Here is a 16137-nt window from a genome sequence, read left to right as displayed (position 1 = left end):
AAATCTCTCCATCTGTGAAAATGCTCAGTTTGCTAAGCCAAATACGTGTGCAAAGTTTCATTCAAATCAAAAATGGTCGATATTCGACCATAGGTCATTAGGCGCGATCTTGCTCTACACTCACAAAGTTTTGTTGGGTGCTACCGATTCTGTAGACAAGACGGAATGAAATCTATCTATTTGTAACAGTGTAAGAACGCTGACATTGAAAAAAAAAGAACTGATTTTTGCATATCATTTGATTCTTTTTGTTTATGTTTGAAAAATCTGAGTGATTAGAACGTTTTCTAAGAATAGATGATCTACAGTATTTTAAACTTTTTACCATTAAAATGTTGCATAATTCTTTTTTTCATTCGCTTAGAAAATCCAAAAATTGCAAATTTTTTACATGGTTTCATGGGTAATTATGGGATTTTCATCGCTGTATTTCTACTGAAAATCATTTAACTATCTCCACCCTTGCTTCTGAAATAACTTTATGGCATTTATTTTGAGCAAATTATAAAATATGTAACATTATAATATGCCTCTTTGGTAAATTACTCGTGAAAACTTAAAAGTTTTATGAAAGACGCAACCAGCAAACAATACGGATTTATTTGTGTTTGAGTTCTGAAATGCTTTTGATCTATCTCTAGTTTTGCATTGATTTCAAGGTAGTTTTGAATATGACAAAAAGGTATCCCAGCCAGGCTTGTTATTCTCGTCAATGTGTGGAAAGAGTGAGTTGAAATTCACCGCACACTTCTTCTCCGGTATGATCACTGCATGTAGCACTAAACTTTCTGTTTCTGCTTTGTGCTGCGTTTCTGTCACTCGCAAAAAACTCACTTACTGCTCACAGTACAGCCAAGCGAAACAGAAGTGATGAACCACTCAAGTGAGAATACACAGAAGTACATAATGCACAATGGTCCAGACACCGAATTTAGGGAGAAATTTGGATCTAGAGTTCGATAGAAATACTCTAGAAAAAAACTTTCTTCTACAAAGTTGGTAGATATAATGAGGCGCTTATTAAAAAAATATTAAACAAAAATTCTTGGTTACTATCTAAAAAATAAAAATGGTGTCTGCAGTCAACACTATAAGTAACAACTCGAATGAAATATTGTATGTAGTCTACATTTGCTTGACAAAATAAATAAATGAATGAACACTAAAAGCAACTGCGGTAATGGATCTCGTATATATTTACAAGATCATTCAACTAAATTAATAAGGATTGTCAGAAAACACATTTCTTACAAAAAATGTTAATAATGTCGTTTAGTTCTTTTTAATTTCAATGCAGTCAAACATAAAGAAAAGTTTTGATCAGCGTATATAAAATTGGTTTTTTGAACACTAGACGTAAACTAGCTTTTTTGCAATTTATCAAATTTTTTTTCATGCAGGTTTTTTTAAAAAAATTTTACCCATTTGTGATTTTTAAAAAATATTTTTTAAATTTTTTTTTAATTTTATCTTTATGTATTGTTCCATATTTTTGCCTTTCTCCTAGAAAGGTATAGCAATCACTGGTAAAACCAAAGGTATAAAAGTGGTTCCAATGGCCGAATGTCATATACCACTCCACCCCTTTCAGAAACCACACAACCGATTTCAATAGAACTGGTTGCAAATGATCGGGCTATCTCCAAAACCCTTAACTTTTAAATTTCGTTATGATTGAACATATGGTTCAGAAGTTATGTAAAGAAAAGTTATCCTGAGGTTGTTCAAACTCACTCATTTTTCTCAGAGATGGCTGAACCGATTTTCACAAAATTAGTGTCAAATGAAAGGTCTAGTTGTCCCATAGGTCGCTATTAAATTTCATTGTAATCGAATTGTAACTTTGTCCGTTGTTCATAAAAATGTGAAATCACATCACATAATGGAAGTAAACATATTGACTTTCTCCTAACGATCACTGGCTAATTAAAAGATAGAAAAGTGATCCAAATGGCCGAATGTCATAAACTACTCGACTCAGTTCGAGGAATCGAGCATTTTCTGCATGTATGCATGTATAGGTGTGGGTGTGTACGTGTGTATGTGCAATGTGAAAATCGCTCTTTTATCTTAGAAGTTAGTTGAATTCAAATTAATGAGCTTGAGCTGTCTGTCTGTCTGTCTGTCTGTCTGTCTGTCTGTCTGTCTGTCTGTCTGTCTGTCTGTCTGTCTGTCTGTCTGTCTGTCTGTCTGTCTGTCTGTCTGTCTGTCTGTCTGTCTGTCTGTCTGTCTGTCTGTCTGTCTGTCTGTCTGTCTGTCTGTCTGTCTGTCTGTCTGTCTGTCTGTCTGTCTGTCTGTCTGTCTGTCTGTCTGTCTGTCTGTCTGTCTGTCTGTCTGTCTGTCTGTCTGTCTGTCTGTCTGTCTGTCTGTCTGTCTGTCTGTCTGTCTGTCTGTCTGTCTGTCTGTCTGTCTGTCTGTCTGTCTGTCTGTCTGTCTGTCTGTCTGTCTGTCTGTCTGTCTGTCTGTCTGTCTGTCTGTCTGTCTGTCTGTCTGTCTGTCTGTCTGTCTGTCTGTCTGTCTGTCTGTCTGTCTGTCTGTCTGTCTGTCTGTCTGTCTGTCTGTCTGTCTGTCTGTCTGTCTGTCTGTCTGTCTGTCTGTCTGTCTGTCTGTCTGTCTGTCTGTCTGTCTGTCTGTCTGTCTGTCTGTCTGTCTGTCTGTCTGTCTGTCTGTCTGTCTGTCTGTCTGTCTGTCTGTCTGTCTGTCTGTCTGTCTGTCTGTCTGTCTGTCTGTCTGTCTGTCTGTCTGTCTGTCTGTCTGTCTGTCTGTCTGTCTGTCTGTCTGTCTGTCTGTCTGTCTGTCTGTCTGTCTGTCTGTCTGTCTGTCTGTCTGTCTGTCTGTCTGTCTGTCTGTCTGTCTGTCTGTCTGTCTGTCTGTCTGTCTGTCTGTCTGTCTGTCTGTCTGTCTGTCTGTCTGTCTGTCTGTCTGTCTGTCTGTCTGTCTGTCTGTCTGTCTGTCTGTCTGTCTGTCTGTCTGTCTGTCTGTCTGTCTGTCTGTCTGTCTGTCTGTCTGTCTGTCTGTCTGTCTGTCTGTCTGTCTGTCTGTCTGTCTGTCTGTCTGTCTGTCTGTCTGTCTGTCTGTCTGTCTGTCTGTCTGTCTGTCTGTCTGTCTGTCTGTCTGTCTGTCTGTCTGTCTGTCTGTCTGTCTGTCTGTCTGTCTGTCTGTCTGTCTGTCTGTCTGTCTGTCTGTCTGTCTGTCTGTCTGTCTGTCTGTCTGTCTGTCTGTCTGTCTGTCTGTCTGTCTGTCTGTCTGTCTGTCTGTCTGTCTGTCTGTCTGTCTGTCTGTCTGTCTGTCTGTCTGTCTGTCTGTCTGTCTGTCTGTCTGTCTGTCTGTCTGTCTGTCTGTCTGTCTGTCTGTCTGTCTGTCTGTCTGTCTGTCTGTCTGTCTGTCTGTCTGTCTGTCTGTCTGTCTGTCTGTCTGTCTGTCTGTCTGTCTGTCTGTCTGTCTGTCTGTCTGTCTGTCTGTCTGCCTGCCTTGGTTCGAATCTTAGTAGAATCAGGCCATTTGGTTGCCCAAAATGGGTTCATTCTTAGGCTTTCCTCTACACACCCTTCCTTAAGCTCAACTCTACAGCACCTCTGTTGATTTTTCTCCTAACATTAATAAGTCCGTCTTATTATAAAACTGACGTGTGACGCGGTGTTGGCAGAAAGAACGAGGTTTCGATAAGCCTCCTTTCTCTTGACAAAATGTCCTTCTTGATAGTCTCTCTCCAGGGAATTTTAATCAGGCAGTATTGGTAGGATGGAAAGAGGCTCGGTAGAGTAGAGCAATATGCTTAAAATAAAGGGGGAAAATTCCCGCACAAGTACGGATATAAATGATAAGCGTATCACTAACTTTAATAGAGATACTGCCAATAATATGAAGTGCGGAATACATAAAATAGCTGGGCAACATCACAATAGGTCAAACGTCTCTCACACACGTTCACACAACAAAAACCTTCAAAAAAAATATCATAATAACCTTCGGCAAATAGAAGGTTTAGATGCCTACGTGCTGATAAATTTCAGCTGTTTAAAACTTTCGGGGCGTAACATGGGTTAAACGTACATCAAATGTTGACTATAAATCAGCTTTTTTCTACTATTCAATCAGCCAAAACATTATATACTTACAGTTCTTGCAGCATCCCAAGGTTTCCCAAGCCAGCAGGCACTGAACTTAGTACATTATCATCTAATTCTCTGCGTGAGGTCGATACAAAAATGGATGAACCGGAAAAGGAAAGAAACAAAATCATTGCTAGCCGCTGGAAGGTGCGAAACAGTTTGGTCTCGACAGGAACTTTCCACGCGAGGGTCATGAAAGTTATAATCGTATTAACTTTCCAAAAGCAACTGCATGCGAGCTTGGAAGCGAAGTTCGTTAACAATTCAGACGTAAACCGGCGCCGCCACACTCACTTCAACCTCGTAGCCATTCATTTCGTCTTGCTGTACGTCTTAACTTTTGTGCCATACAGCAACACACACTCGTGCCATACAGCAACACACACACATATTTATCGTAAACACGCAAGGATTCGCATTCGTTCCGGGGTCGACTCGCAGCCAAGCTGTTGATTTTGGATCGGAAACACGATGCAAACTAAATCGTTTGCTTATATATTTGTGTGATACAGGGGGAAACGATACTCACAAAACTTTTAAACGAGTTAAATTGGCTAAAGCACCGGAAGTTATTTCGCTTATTTGATTCCTCTTGACTAATCTGAAAATGAATAAAGCAAACTCACGTACAATCAAACCTGGAATTGCAGACTGTAGGACTGTGGGATACTTACAAAATATGTAAGTTCTCCAAAAGCGGAAAATCTCCAACCTTAATACTAGTTAATAAATTATTTCCTAAGTTTCTGAAACGATAAAAATAGAAACGATAAAAATAGGTTTGAGGAGTGGTTGGAATTGGTTTGGCATCAATTCCAATCGATACTGATTGCATAACCTAAACAAAACTAATATGTAAGAAAGTTTTCATCCTAAACTTGTTAAATATCTTTTTCACTGCTTTCATAATTTAATTTCAGCTTGACGAAAAATTATACAATCCAGCGTCTGGAAGACTGCCAGATAAGCATCTCGTTTTCTCTACCATGACATTTTTGTTTCACATTTGTCACTGAGAAGATAAATCACATGAAAGAATCGCATTTCTCCCTTTCTGCCTGTGTATAACGAACCCATCCAAAAAATAAAACCATTCCGAACGCGCAATGGTTGCGTAATCTCAGATAGAAGAGAATCGATACTTACAAAGCTTCTAGTGATCTCAATCCGATCAACGCCTCCGTCGGGATCCGTTGCAGCAGATTGCCTTCCAGTCTCAAACTCTTCAGATAGTTGAACCCTCGAAAGGTTACGTTTTCCACCCCGGCTATCAGGTTGCTGTCCAGCTGGCTGGGAGGGCAATAAAATAAACCATTTAAATCGGATGCTACTGACCTCAGCGTCGTTTAGTTTTATTTGAGGGTTGATTTTTATTTCTTGGCAAAGTTGAAAAAAATCTACACTTACAGGGAGGAAATGGTGCGAACTCTTCGCAGGGCATCTGATGGAATGCCAACGAGGCCGCAGTTTTGGAGCACCAGCTTTTTCAGGCTCGACAACCCGAAGAAGGCTTCGATGTCGATCCGGTCTATCCTATTGTTGGAAAGGATCCTACGAATGGAAGTGTTTGGAAAAATTGTTTGAGATTTACGATGAAGGTTTATTCGATAGTTAGTTTTGTTTCAGCCTGCGACATAATCGAGACAAAGTACAGTAGTTCAACTTGCGAGGCAAGTTAATCTCGAAAGACAAACATGCCTAAATTCAGAATTGTGGATTTATATATGAAAATGTGTAAGTGCTAACTGAAAATTCAGCGTCCCCAATTCAGTTTGGCGGAATTTTTGCTAATCGCTATTCCGTTATTGTGTAGATGGTTTTAGAATTAATAAAAATTATAAATAACGGACAAAACTTTTTATCTTCTATAACAAATCTGCTAAAAACCCAATAAGCATTTTCAACTAAAAATGCATACCAGCTGTAACTAATTTAGTTTGCTCACACTTACGCTATCAGTTAGCTAGCCACAATCTGACACACCTTTTTAACAGAGCGCATTATACGATATCGGTGCTATCAAAAACTTATACCGAGTATATTTTTGATTGGTTTTATAAATTTTGAGACATTTTCCAATGAATATTTTCGACATGGGACATTTAACTTTGAAAGCACTATTGAATTCTCCCAATCAGGAGGTAATCTCTCTTTCTCCCTCTCTTTTTTCTCCACTCCTTCTTTGTCTTTGAATGTTTGTATTTTTTCTGCTCGTTTTTAAAATCTGTCTTCTCTATTTTTCGTATGGTTCTAAGAGGATTAAACCTGGTTTTCTAGTGAAATTAAAAAATAACACGTGAAAAAGTAAATTGATTTTTTTTTTGAGAAATTTCACTGCTTAGGGTAATAAAAGGGTATAAATCTAAGCAGCTGTTTGCTTAGATTGATAAAAACTGGTAAAATACCCTAGATGGACCTAAGAAAAAATTAATTTACAGTCATCGGCAATTAGCGAGTATAATAGAAACCTAAATTTAGCGATTAGGATCGCGATCTCAGCTCCACTGATAGGGCTACCACCATAACAATGAATCATTAATACTAGCGAGATTCTTCAAATATTACAACCAATCTTCTCCAATTTTCACTTCCAATGACCCAATCACAGAACCACCGTTTAGCTTCTACTGTAGCACAAAATTCTTGTTCGAAGTCATCACCCCAATGATCATTCTTCTACACGTGATGGAGCTTTCATAAGGGTAAACCAGGATTCGCGATGCGATTGTGGTCGACCAGTTCTCTGAAAGCCAGCTTTCTTTGCCATCCTCTATGTCCACTCCGTTTAATAAGGCAGCGCCGAAGTTGTCAGTCCACGCAACTTCGGAAAGTGATTCGCCAAAATGTGTCTATTGTTTGAGTAATTGCCCAGAGTTCATAAAGATTCCGGTTCGTATAGTAATTGGCACCATACTCTCTTTTACCCTTGGCCATCAGCGCCCGGTTCTGGTACTGCGGCTGGTGCTCAGGTCTCAGTTACAGTGGAAACTCCTCGGCAGTCGCTTCAAAGTTTGGTGGCCACAATCTACGCGGTTAATCTTCCAGCAAATTCGATGGTTGTGCACGGATTCCTGTCGACGGTTCTGGACAGCGGATCGCAAATGAATCTTATCTCGGAGAGGCTGTGCCAGCTTCTAAAACTATTTAGAAAAGGAGCCCATTTGCTGTCGGCAGTGTGCGGGTTCAAGTAACGGTTCTGTGTCTGCCACGATCGGTTTTCGAACTTCGGATTATTCGGTACCGATAGATTTCCAGGTGATCACCTTTTCGAACACGGAAGACCTACCGTCAACAAAAATTTCAACCGGTAATTGGAATCTTCCGTCTGAGATGGCGTTGGCGGATCCCGGTTTTTCCCAAGCGATCCTCTATCGATCTTCCCCGGAGTTTGGAGTATCTCTACGAGTTCCTACCTTTGAATAGTGGTCAGGTGCAAATTCAGTGCATTGGCGAAGGATTTCCACGTTTTGTCAATACAGTTTTCGGGTAAATTGCAACCGGTCAGATCGATTTAAAGAACCCCGTCCCTTTCGGCCACGCGACGAGCAACACCAACACCTTGGAAGAGAAGATTGAGGGATATTAGACGATTGAAGAGCTACAAGATGTGCCGAAGCTTTACACAAGACGATTATATCGGATAAGCGGATTCTGAACTAAAAGCTGTCTTGCTGCGGCAAGAATTGGTACAGCTGTTGTCAAAAGGCGGCTGCATAAACGGGTATCGAACTCGGAAACGGTATTGGAAGGATTAGCTGCCGATGATGAAACATCGTCCACTCTGAGTTTCGACCAGAAGCGCGTGAAAATGCATAGAGTTACCTGGCAACCATGACTATATCTGCTGAGCATCGACGTACCGGGTCTTACTGTAAGTGTAAAGCTTTCTACTGAAGATAGTTGTGGTGGCTCTCTCGTCAGGCATTCTGGCGACATGTCCAACCCACTGAAGCCTGCCCCGCTGTATTACCTTTACCAAATCAGCATGTTTGTATACCTGGTACAACTCGTGATTCATGCGTCTGCGCCACACTCCATATTCCAATTTACCGCCAAGTATCGATCGCTGGACGTTACGCTCAAAAACTCCGAGCACTCGTCGATCAGCTTCCTTCAGCGTCCGTGCTTCATGTCCGTAAAGGGTCGACGGGAGTATCAGCGTCGTATACAACACTAGTTTTGTGCGAGTTTGCAAACTACGGAACCTTAGCTGGCTACGTAGTCCGTAGAAGGCCCTGTTTGCAGCTGCAACGCGTCGTTTCACTTCACGGCTCATATCGTTGTCACATGTCACATGCGTACCAAGATAAACGAATTCATCAATCCTTTCAAATCGTTCCCCATCTATCTCCACTTCAGCACCAACACCACGGGAACCCCTTACGCTTCCTACCAGCTACCATAAACTTTGTTTTGGTAGAGTTAATGACAAGACCCAATCTCTGCTTCCCTCTTAAAATGCACGAAGGCCTGCTCCACGGGCCTACGGTCGATACCGATGATATCAATGTCGTCCACAAAACCAAGGAGCATGTGAGATTTTGTGATGATTGTACCGTTTCTTTGCACGTTCACTCTTCGTACTGCATCTTCAAGGGCTATGTTGAACAGTAAGTTAGAGAGCGCGCTCCCTGCCTCAGTCCATCTAACGTTACGAACGCGGCTGATGCCTCGCCAGCTATTCGCACGCATGATTCCAATCCCTTCAGTGTCATACGAATCTGCCTAAGAGGTCATCCACAAATTACGTAAGGGTTTAGAGGGAAAGGGTAGGGGAGTATCCAAATTTCTTACGAATGCTTACGAAGGGGAAGAGAGGGACTCAATAAAATCCTACGTAAGATTAAAAATTTTTCACCTAGCTGCAACCGTCGGTTTATCAGTAAGCAGATTGCCATCCTGGTCATTACACATGATCGGCACATGGAAATTCCTGCTTCTGACTCTGTTGACAGTTCTTTAGAATCTCCGCACGTCGTCTTGAGCATAACTGTACACTGCTCTGGCGAGCACCTGCTCCTCGCACTCGCGCTTTTTCCGACGGTGGGTTCTATTTTCGGCAACTCTTACCTCCCTCCGTTGATCTAGCTCTCAGGCGTATTCTGCTGCCACGCCATCAGCTTTCAACCGCTGAATGTTGAAACGCGTCGTCCTCTCTGTGCGAGATTTCAGTACGTTAGACAACCTTGCGCGAATCTTACAAATGACGAGCTAATGGTCAGAGTCAATTTTTGGTCCCAGAAAAGACCTAACATCCGAAAAGTGCCAGCCATCAATCAATACGTGATCGATCTGGGAGCTGGCTTTTCCATTTGGATGCCTCCAGGTGTGTTCCCGAATATTTAAACGTGGAAAATAGGAGCTGTATATGGCCATTTTTTTGTATATGGTGCAGTAAGGATGAATTTGTTCTTTGTAAGTGAAGGTTATACCTTTCAATGACAAGACGGCAGAATTCCTCCCTCCCAACCTGTGCTTTTGCGTTTCCGATGACGAGTTTTACGTCGTGTTCTAGGTACTCGTCACAGATTCGTTCAAGCTTTTCATAGAACTCATCATTGACGTCATCGGATTTGTCGTTTGTCGGTGCGTAGGTGTTGATTAAACCGTATTTGATGAACTTAGCCTTAATCTTCACACTCACATACGGTCATTTACGCGCCTCCACCGAATGACTCTCAGCTTCCGATTTTCCAGCACTACAAAACCGACGCCCCGTTCCGCTACTCTGCCGCCAGATGTAGTACTTGAAGGAAGTGCGTGCAATAGAGTCTACTGCATAGAATTTCTATTCTCCAGAATCGAGCACCTCCTGAATTCTTGCAATTTAGACTTCCTCAGCTGTAGTTCTCTAGCTAGGAAGCCAGCTTGCTCCGGTTTATTGAGAGATCGGACGTTTAAAATACCCAATTTTAAATCGTTTACCGTTTTTTGTTTCCGTGATCATAGCCTAGGTCTTAGCTGACTGATCTGTTCCGTATTTATAATTTCGTAGTTGGTGGTTAGGAGAGGTTTCGGTATGCTACCTTACCAGGGTCACGATATCTACATCCTGCTAAAGAGGCTGCCATCCTCAGTGTAGCTGGCGGGATACAGCATTTCAATGATTCAACCACCCTTAGCACGTACGACCCGATTTCCCAGTCAGTATACGATTAAAGTTTCCACCGGACGACGGTTGTTCGATCTCCGCTAAGGTTACTCTTATTCCAGTTGGCACAGCGCCCCGAGCAGGAGAAAATAACATAATAATATCAAAACCTGATATTGAAAACTTGATAATACAATAACTCATTTTGAAGCTGCATTACAGAAATTGAAGCAGTCCTATAAGCTAGGCCCCGATGGTATTCCATCTTGCATCTTCAAAAAGTGCAGCGCTTCCTTGACTGCTCCCCTACAGGCGATTTTCAATAGATCACTTCAACATCAAGTATTTCCATCGGAATAGAAGATTTCCCATATGCTGCCAGTGCAAAAGAAGGTCTGACATCTCTAACTATCGTGGCATAACTTCTTTATCAACTGGATCAAAATGCTTCGAGATCATCATGAAATATATGCTGTTCAGCTCTTGTAGGAGTTATATCAGCATCACTCAGCATGAATTTTATCTTAAACGCGGAAACTAACTTGTGCGAGTTTTGTATCGGTGCAATGGATGGTGGAGCTCAGGTTGATGCAGTACACACCGACATTAAAGCCGCATTTGACACCGTGAATCACGATATCCTCCTTGCTAAGCTGCACCGTATTGGATTTTCCGACAAAATTTTCAGCTGGCTTCGCTCCTACTTGAGCAAAAGACAGCTCTGCGTGAAAATTGGATCAACTGTATCTGAAAACCTGACCCCCTCCTCTGGCGTGCCTCAAGGAAGCAATCTAGGTCACCTGCTGTTTGTAATATTTTTTAATGACGTGACGATACTTCTTGCGAATGGTTGAGTACTAATCTACGCTGACGATGTGAAAATCTACCTGATAATACGAAATGAAGCTGAATGCAGAGAACTCCAGAAACTGCTGGATGAATTCGTTCATTGGTGCAAGTCAAACTTCCTGGTGGTGACTGTGGCAAAGTGTTACGTGATCTCATATCGACGACTTAAAAGACCTGTCCTGTACAACTCTGTCATCGGTGATCAGATGCTTGAACGGGTTGACGAAGTCAGGGATCTTAGAGTATTGCTTGACTATAAACTCATTGTTCCGCTGCATTATTCCGCTATAATCAACAAAGCCAATCGTCAACTAGGTTTTGTTCTGGAAATGGCAAACGACTTTATTAGCCCAATCTGTTTACGCGCTCTCTATTATAAGCTGTGTGGAAATCCAGAATCGAATCTATTCAGCATGAATTTGTCCGTCGTACGCTAAGAAGGCACAATCCATGGCGCAATTCAAAAATCGATAATTCCAGCTTGCTGGAGTGTTTGAGAATCTATGCCCCAGAACGAGTACTGCGTCCACGGCAACTTATTCAGCCAGACCCGAGGAACACCGTATACGGTCATAACGGTCCAGTCAACACTATACGCAGACGTTTTCAAGAAGGCTATTTCGATTTTATTGTTTTTTTTTTGTCAGTTTTAGACAACGTTTGCGAACTGTATTTTTAACTTTAGACTAGTTTTAAAACCATATTATTAAGACCACGATGTCAGATGAAATTTAAATTAATAAAGAATCGAGAATCAATGAAGCTGTAGAGTACAAACCAAATTTATAACATTACAGTTGCATTACATTAGATTACACAACAACGCTTAAAGTAAAACAAACGAACACGTGTTCACTGCGACGGATTTTTTTTGTTACGAATAATGGAAAAATTAAGAAAAAAGAAAGAACATTGTATGATAGTAAAATACTTCCTTGTCTAATACTAACGTTCAAGGTGGCTATTTTCGCTGTTTTTAATCTATTTAGTACTCTTGTAATATTATTCGATTTAATCTACAACGCGGTAAAATCCTATACGCCATTTCTCCATTATTGTTCGTTTTGTTAATCACTTTGTTTCACGGAACATAATAACTGATTGGAGGCGCATACACAGCATTTCACAGTATACTTTAAACGTGCTCTACCGCAAACCACTGTTACTCTGGAGCGTAGTATTGATTCCCAACCTCATTCCCTAGTACCGCCAACAGTCTTAGGTTAGTCGAAATCATAGCCCTGCAAATCGATTCGTTATCGTAGCGGCAGCTGCAGCAGTCAAACAGGTACCTAGTACGACAAACTTTAATTTGACCCCTGCTGTTTTTCTAGGACACAGATCAGTATTCCAGTATGCAACAGTTTGCACTCGCGATGCTGTCATTTATATGCGCGTGGAATGAAAACAGTCAGCCTATCAGTCGAAAGAATATTAATTGCGAAAAAAGGCTCTAATGAAACGTTTGACATGCCCGCTTTGTCTCGATTATGTTGCCGGGTGGGGAATGAGTTTTATGGAAAATTATTCAGAATAATTAATCAAATAAATCGATGGCTGGAAGTTGGAAGCTGTACTGGAAGTGGACAGTAAGAAAAGAGAATTGATTAATTGTGCCAGGAAATTTTGCCAATGAATGTGTGAATAGACAACTATACTTACAATTCTTCCAGATTTGGCAGCGAATCGAACGATTTATTTGGTAAACTTGAGATGTTGTTGCCGCTGAGATCTCTGAAAGGGGAAGTGAATAAGAGCAAGAAAAAAAACAATTAGTAAGAATAGGAAACAGATGTGTTTTTCTTCGAGCATAAACAGGCTACACGGAAGCAGTCCTAGCGGGTGGGTGACCGAATGAATGTGCTTAATCATCATTTCTTTCATAATTCAGGCGATTAGGTAATAAATTTATGGGTTATAATTGGTTTGACCTACTTATTTTAAGTTGGTCAACATGTCAAGTGTGCCACTGTTGCTGACTGTTTAATGTCGAAGAAACTCCCTCTCCAAGTAGTTACGGTGGAGGCGGTCGCTATCGGATTCGGTCACGCTTCTTCTCGGCAAGCAGACCAGTGGATATGGTTGGACATTAATGAGTTAGTTTTTGTTAGTTTTCCTCGTTCATTGTTGGCTTTCATAATGCATATATATATATGGTTGCCGCTTACGGAGAAGGGGAATTCTACGCACAAAGTTCGATTTCCTCACAATCGTTTGCAAATAAACTGTTGCTGGATAAAAATAGAAAAACGTAGCAAGATAAAGCAAGATGTAGTTTTCACTGTTCTAGCCCTTTAAGAAAAGCCAAATTTGTGACCAAACGTATTTGTTTTATCACTCCACAGATTTTGGTACTGTTTATGATAAAAATTATCGAGTTGTTCGACAGCTATGAACGAAAATGAAATTCAAACTAAATGATTGACAAATCTACTAAAGCTTTCACGATAAACGAAACACCGCACACGCAAAAATAATGTTCATGAAAGCATAACAAAATTAAAATTGGCACTGTTGAACTTCTCAATAAAAACACAATTGAATACCAAAACAGATTTCACTAGTTAGGTCGGATCATGCTTAAATAGGACAAATTTACAAATCCAATTTCAAATTCAGCCCAACCAAATGTGCATATTTTCTCTGTCATTCACGACACTATCAATTCATATTTGCAAATCCAGCAAATTATAACCATTCTAGCAAAGTGTGACGATTACAGAGCAGACACTTATAACGAGCGCAATCCTTGTGCAGGATGGAATGTCGGGTCTGTTATTTTCAACAGCTTTCCATTCTCTCACTTAGCGTTATTAAATCGGATCAGCAAAGACTTCGTTCGGTGTAATCCGATTTTGGCAAACGGTACAGTATCGCATTGGCTGATGGACCGTTGAACGAAAGTGAAAGCGAAACGACGGATGCTCGTACTACGCCGCTCGTAAGGTTCGAACAAAAATGGATCAACTCATAATAGCTATGTACACATAAGGATCTGATAACGCACGCCAGCTAGCTAGTCCTGCCGAAATACCTTACATCTGCAGTACGACGGATGTGATGGTGTTTGAAGTGTGAAAGAAAAGTGAAAGTATTATTTCTGCATGGCCAAACCGGTCGCTTTTTCTTACTAACCGCCAGTATGGGAAAACCTTTGGGTTGGTGTCGAATATCTACCTCGTTCACCACGTCTGATGAAAATTGATTAGTAGCGAAAACACACCATTTTGTTCTTACAAATGTGTTGGTTCACATAAACGGTTCCAGTTGTGACCAAATATTGGCTGGGTACGAGAATGCATTTCTTGAATCAACTTAATGAAACCGGACTGCACCTCGAACGTCTGTGATAGCAACCAGTAGAGTCTACCAGACGGTAGGTTCCAGACAGTGGCAATAAAATTTACTGCCAAATCGAAGTCTGTCGACTTTTCCAATGCATCGAAGTGCTGGTCAAGATTAATGAAGCGTAATGTTTACTTGTTTGTGTTCTATGTACCGTGCTGTACTGCTCAAGGCCACGGGTCAACAAAATGTGCTTACGATGTCCAGACATAACATAACGTAGAACCAGATGGGATATAAAAAAGATGAAAGCAACCAGACATGTGTGGGGATAGTGTAATTTTAGTCATGGCAAATTCCTTGTTTTTTTTTGAGATGCTACAATTTTATTACATTTCTTAAAATACGTTTTTTTTTTGCATTCGGTATGTGCCCATCACTACCGTGTTTATTATTAGAAACCATTTCGCTAAGCTGACCAGACGTTGGCTTACGGCAAATACAGGAAACTTAGAATTACTCGTCAATTATATTGTACTTTTGAAATGCCAAAATCACAATTTTTTATTTAATACGACAACATATGATTTTTCAATGATTTTCAAATATTTCCTGAGTCAGCGATTTTTATCTCCTTTTATAAAAAGTTGTTACCAAATTCGCTGGGTTAGCCCCCGTAGTACCAATCCTGATAACGTGAGATGAAGTTCTATGTATAATCTCAAAAAAAAAAAACTCCAAATCTCAACCGTAGACTTGCATAAAAAAATACGACTGATCTTAAGTTGGTGGGTTGTTTCCCAAGTAACACACGATGTTATAGAACAGTTAAGATAACTCCTCCAACACAACCTTCGGTTATAGATTTCAGTTGACATTACCTTTTCCATGACATCTCTATCACCAGAAAAGCGCAAAAATCGAAGGCTACTAGAACAAGTACTGGTGCTATATGAAGTATTCATGAAAGCAAGCCAACTTGCTAGACTGAAGCTGCAAAATACATCTCGAGTACCAATGCGGTAAAAAACATGGAAAACAAGTTATTTTCAAGTTGTAATTACTAACTAATAAAAACATCGTTGACGCAAGCATAAAACTTCAAAATAGAAATATTGTAGAACAACGCTGCTTCATATTAGGAACTACAAAAGAAAAAAATAGTGATTATGGCGTATCGAATATTCACCAAAAATAAACAATAATATTAGACCAACTATTTGACGCTTTAATTACAAAGTTCTACGTGCGCGCCAAATTTCATAGTGAAACATTGCATTTTACTTCTGAAAAAATCATGCGCCATTCATTGGATACGGATTTCTGTTTGTAAATCAATGGAAAATAGATTCATTTAATTGCGAAGAGTCTCAATTTAGCCCAACACCGCACGAGCTTAGTTCGTAAACAACTATCTGGCATCTCTTTCTTACTTGCCTAGTAAATCGCAATGTCGTTTCTTTTTTCCTGGGTTGATCTGCACTATAAAAAAACTCGCGCATTCGTGGGTTAGAATTCGCCACACCAGCGCGCATGCGCAAATGTGTTGCTATGACAACATTTACCCAGCGCATGCGCAAATGTATTGTTACGCGCAGTGCAGCTAGATCTAAAATTGTGTTCGTCAGTCGCACTTTTAATTTATAATTGCTGATAAAAACAATGTTCAACCTTTTAAAATGAATTGTTTCTGTCACTTGAGTATTAAAATTGTTTTCGTATAGTTTTAACGTTATCTAGACATAAAATATAACAAAACTAGAAAACGTTGTTAGATATACAGTACCGAAAATTAGTTTA

The 16137-nt window shown here is 40.4% G+C and overlaps 1 protein-coding gene across 1 annotated transcript in view; it reads right to left on the bottom strand.

Moving 5' to 3' along the window:
* The window catches only part of LOC129726734 (follicle-stimulating hormone receptor), a 313232-nt gene that overhangs the window by 22959 nt on the left and 274136 nt on the right, over nucleotides 1-16137 (bottom strand). The window contains exons 3-8 of the mRNA XM_055683775.1: nucleotides 12715-12786; nucleotides 5520-5663; nucleotides 5259-5402; nucleotides 4787-4858; nucleotides 4642-4713; nucleotides 4119-4187 (exon numbers count right to left, since the gene is read on the bottom strand). Of these exons, the coding sequence (XP_055539750.1) occupies nucleotides 4119-4187; nucleotides 4642-4713; nucleotides 4787-4858; nucleotides 5259-5402; nucleotides 5520-5663; nucleotides 12715-12786 (573 nt within the window). The remainder of the gene's footprint in view (nucleotides 1-4118; nucleotides 4188-4641; nucleotides 4714-4786; nucleotides 4859-5258; nucleotides 5403-5519; nucleotides 5664-12714; nucleotides 12787-16137) is intronic.

The sequence above is a fragment of the Wyeomyia smithii genome, chromosome 3 (assembly GCF_029784165.1).
Source record: "Wyeomyia smithii strain HCP4-BCI-WySm-NY-G18 chromosome 3, ASM2978416v1, whole genome shotgun sequence".
Taxonomy (NCBI): domain Eukaryota; kingdom Metazoa; phylum Arthropoda; class Insecta; order Diptera; family Culicidae; genus Wyeomyia; species Wyeomyia smithii.
The sequence above is the reverse complement of the archived record's forward strand: the minus strand, read 5'-3'. Positions and strand labels throughout refer to the sequence as shown.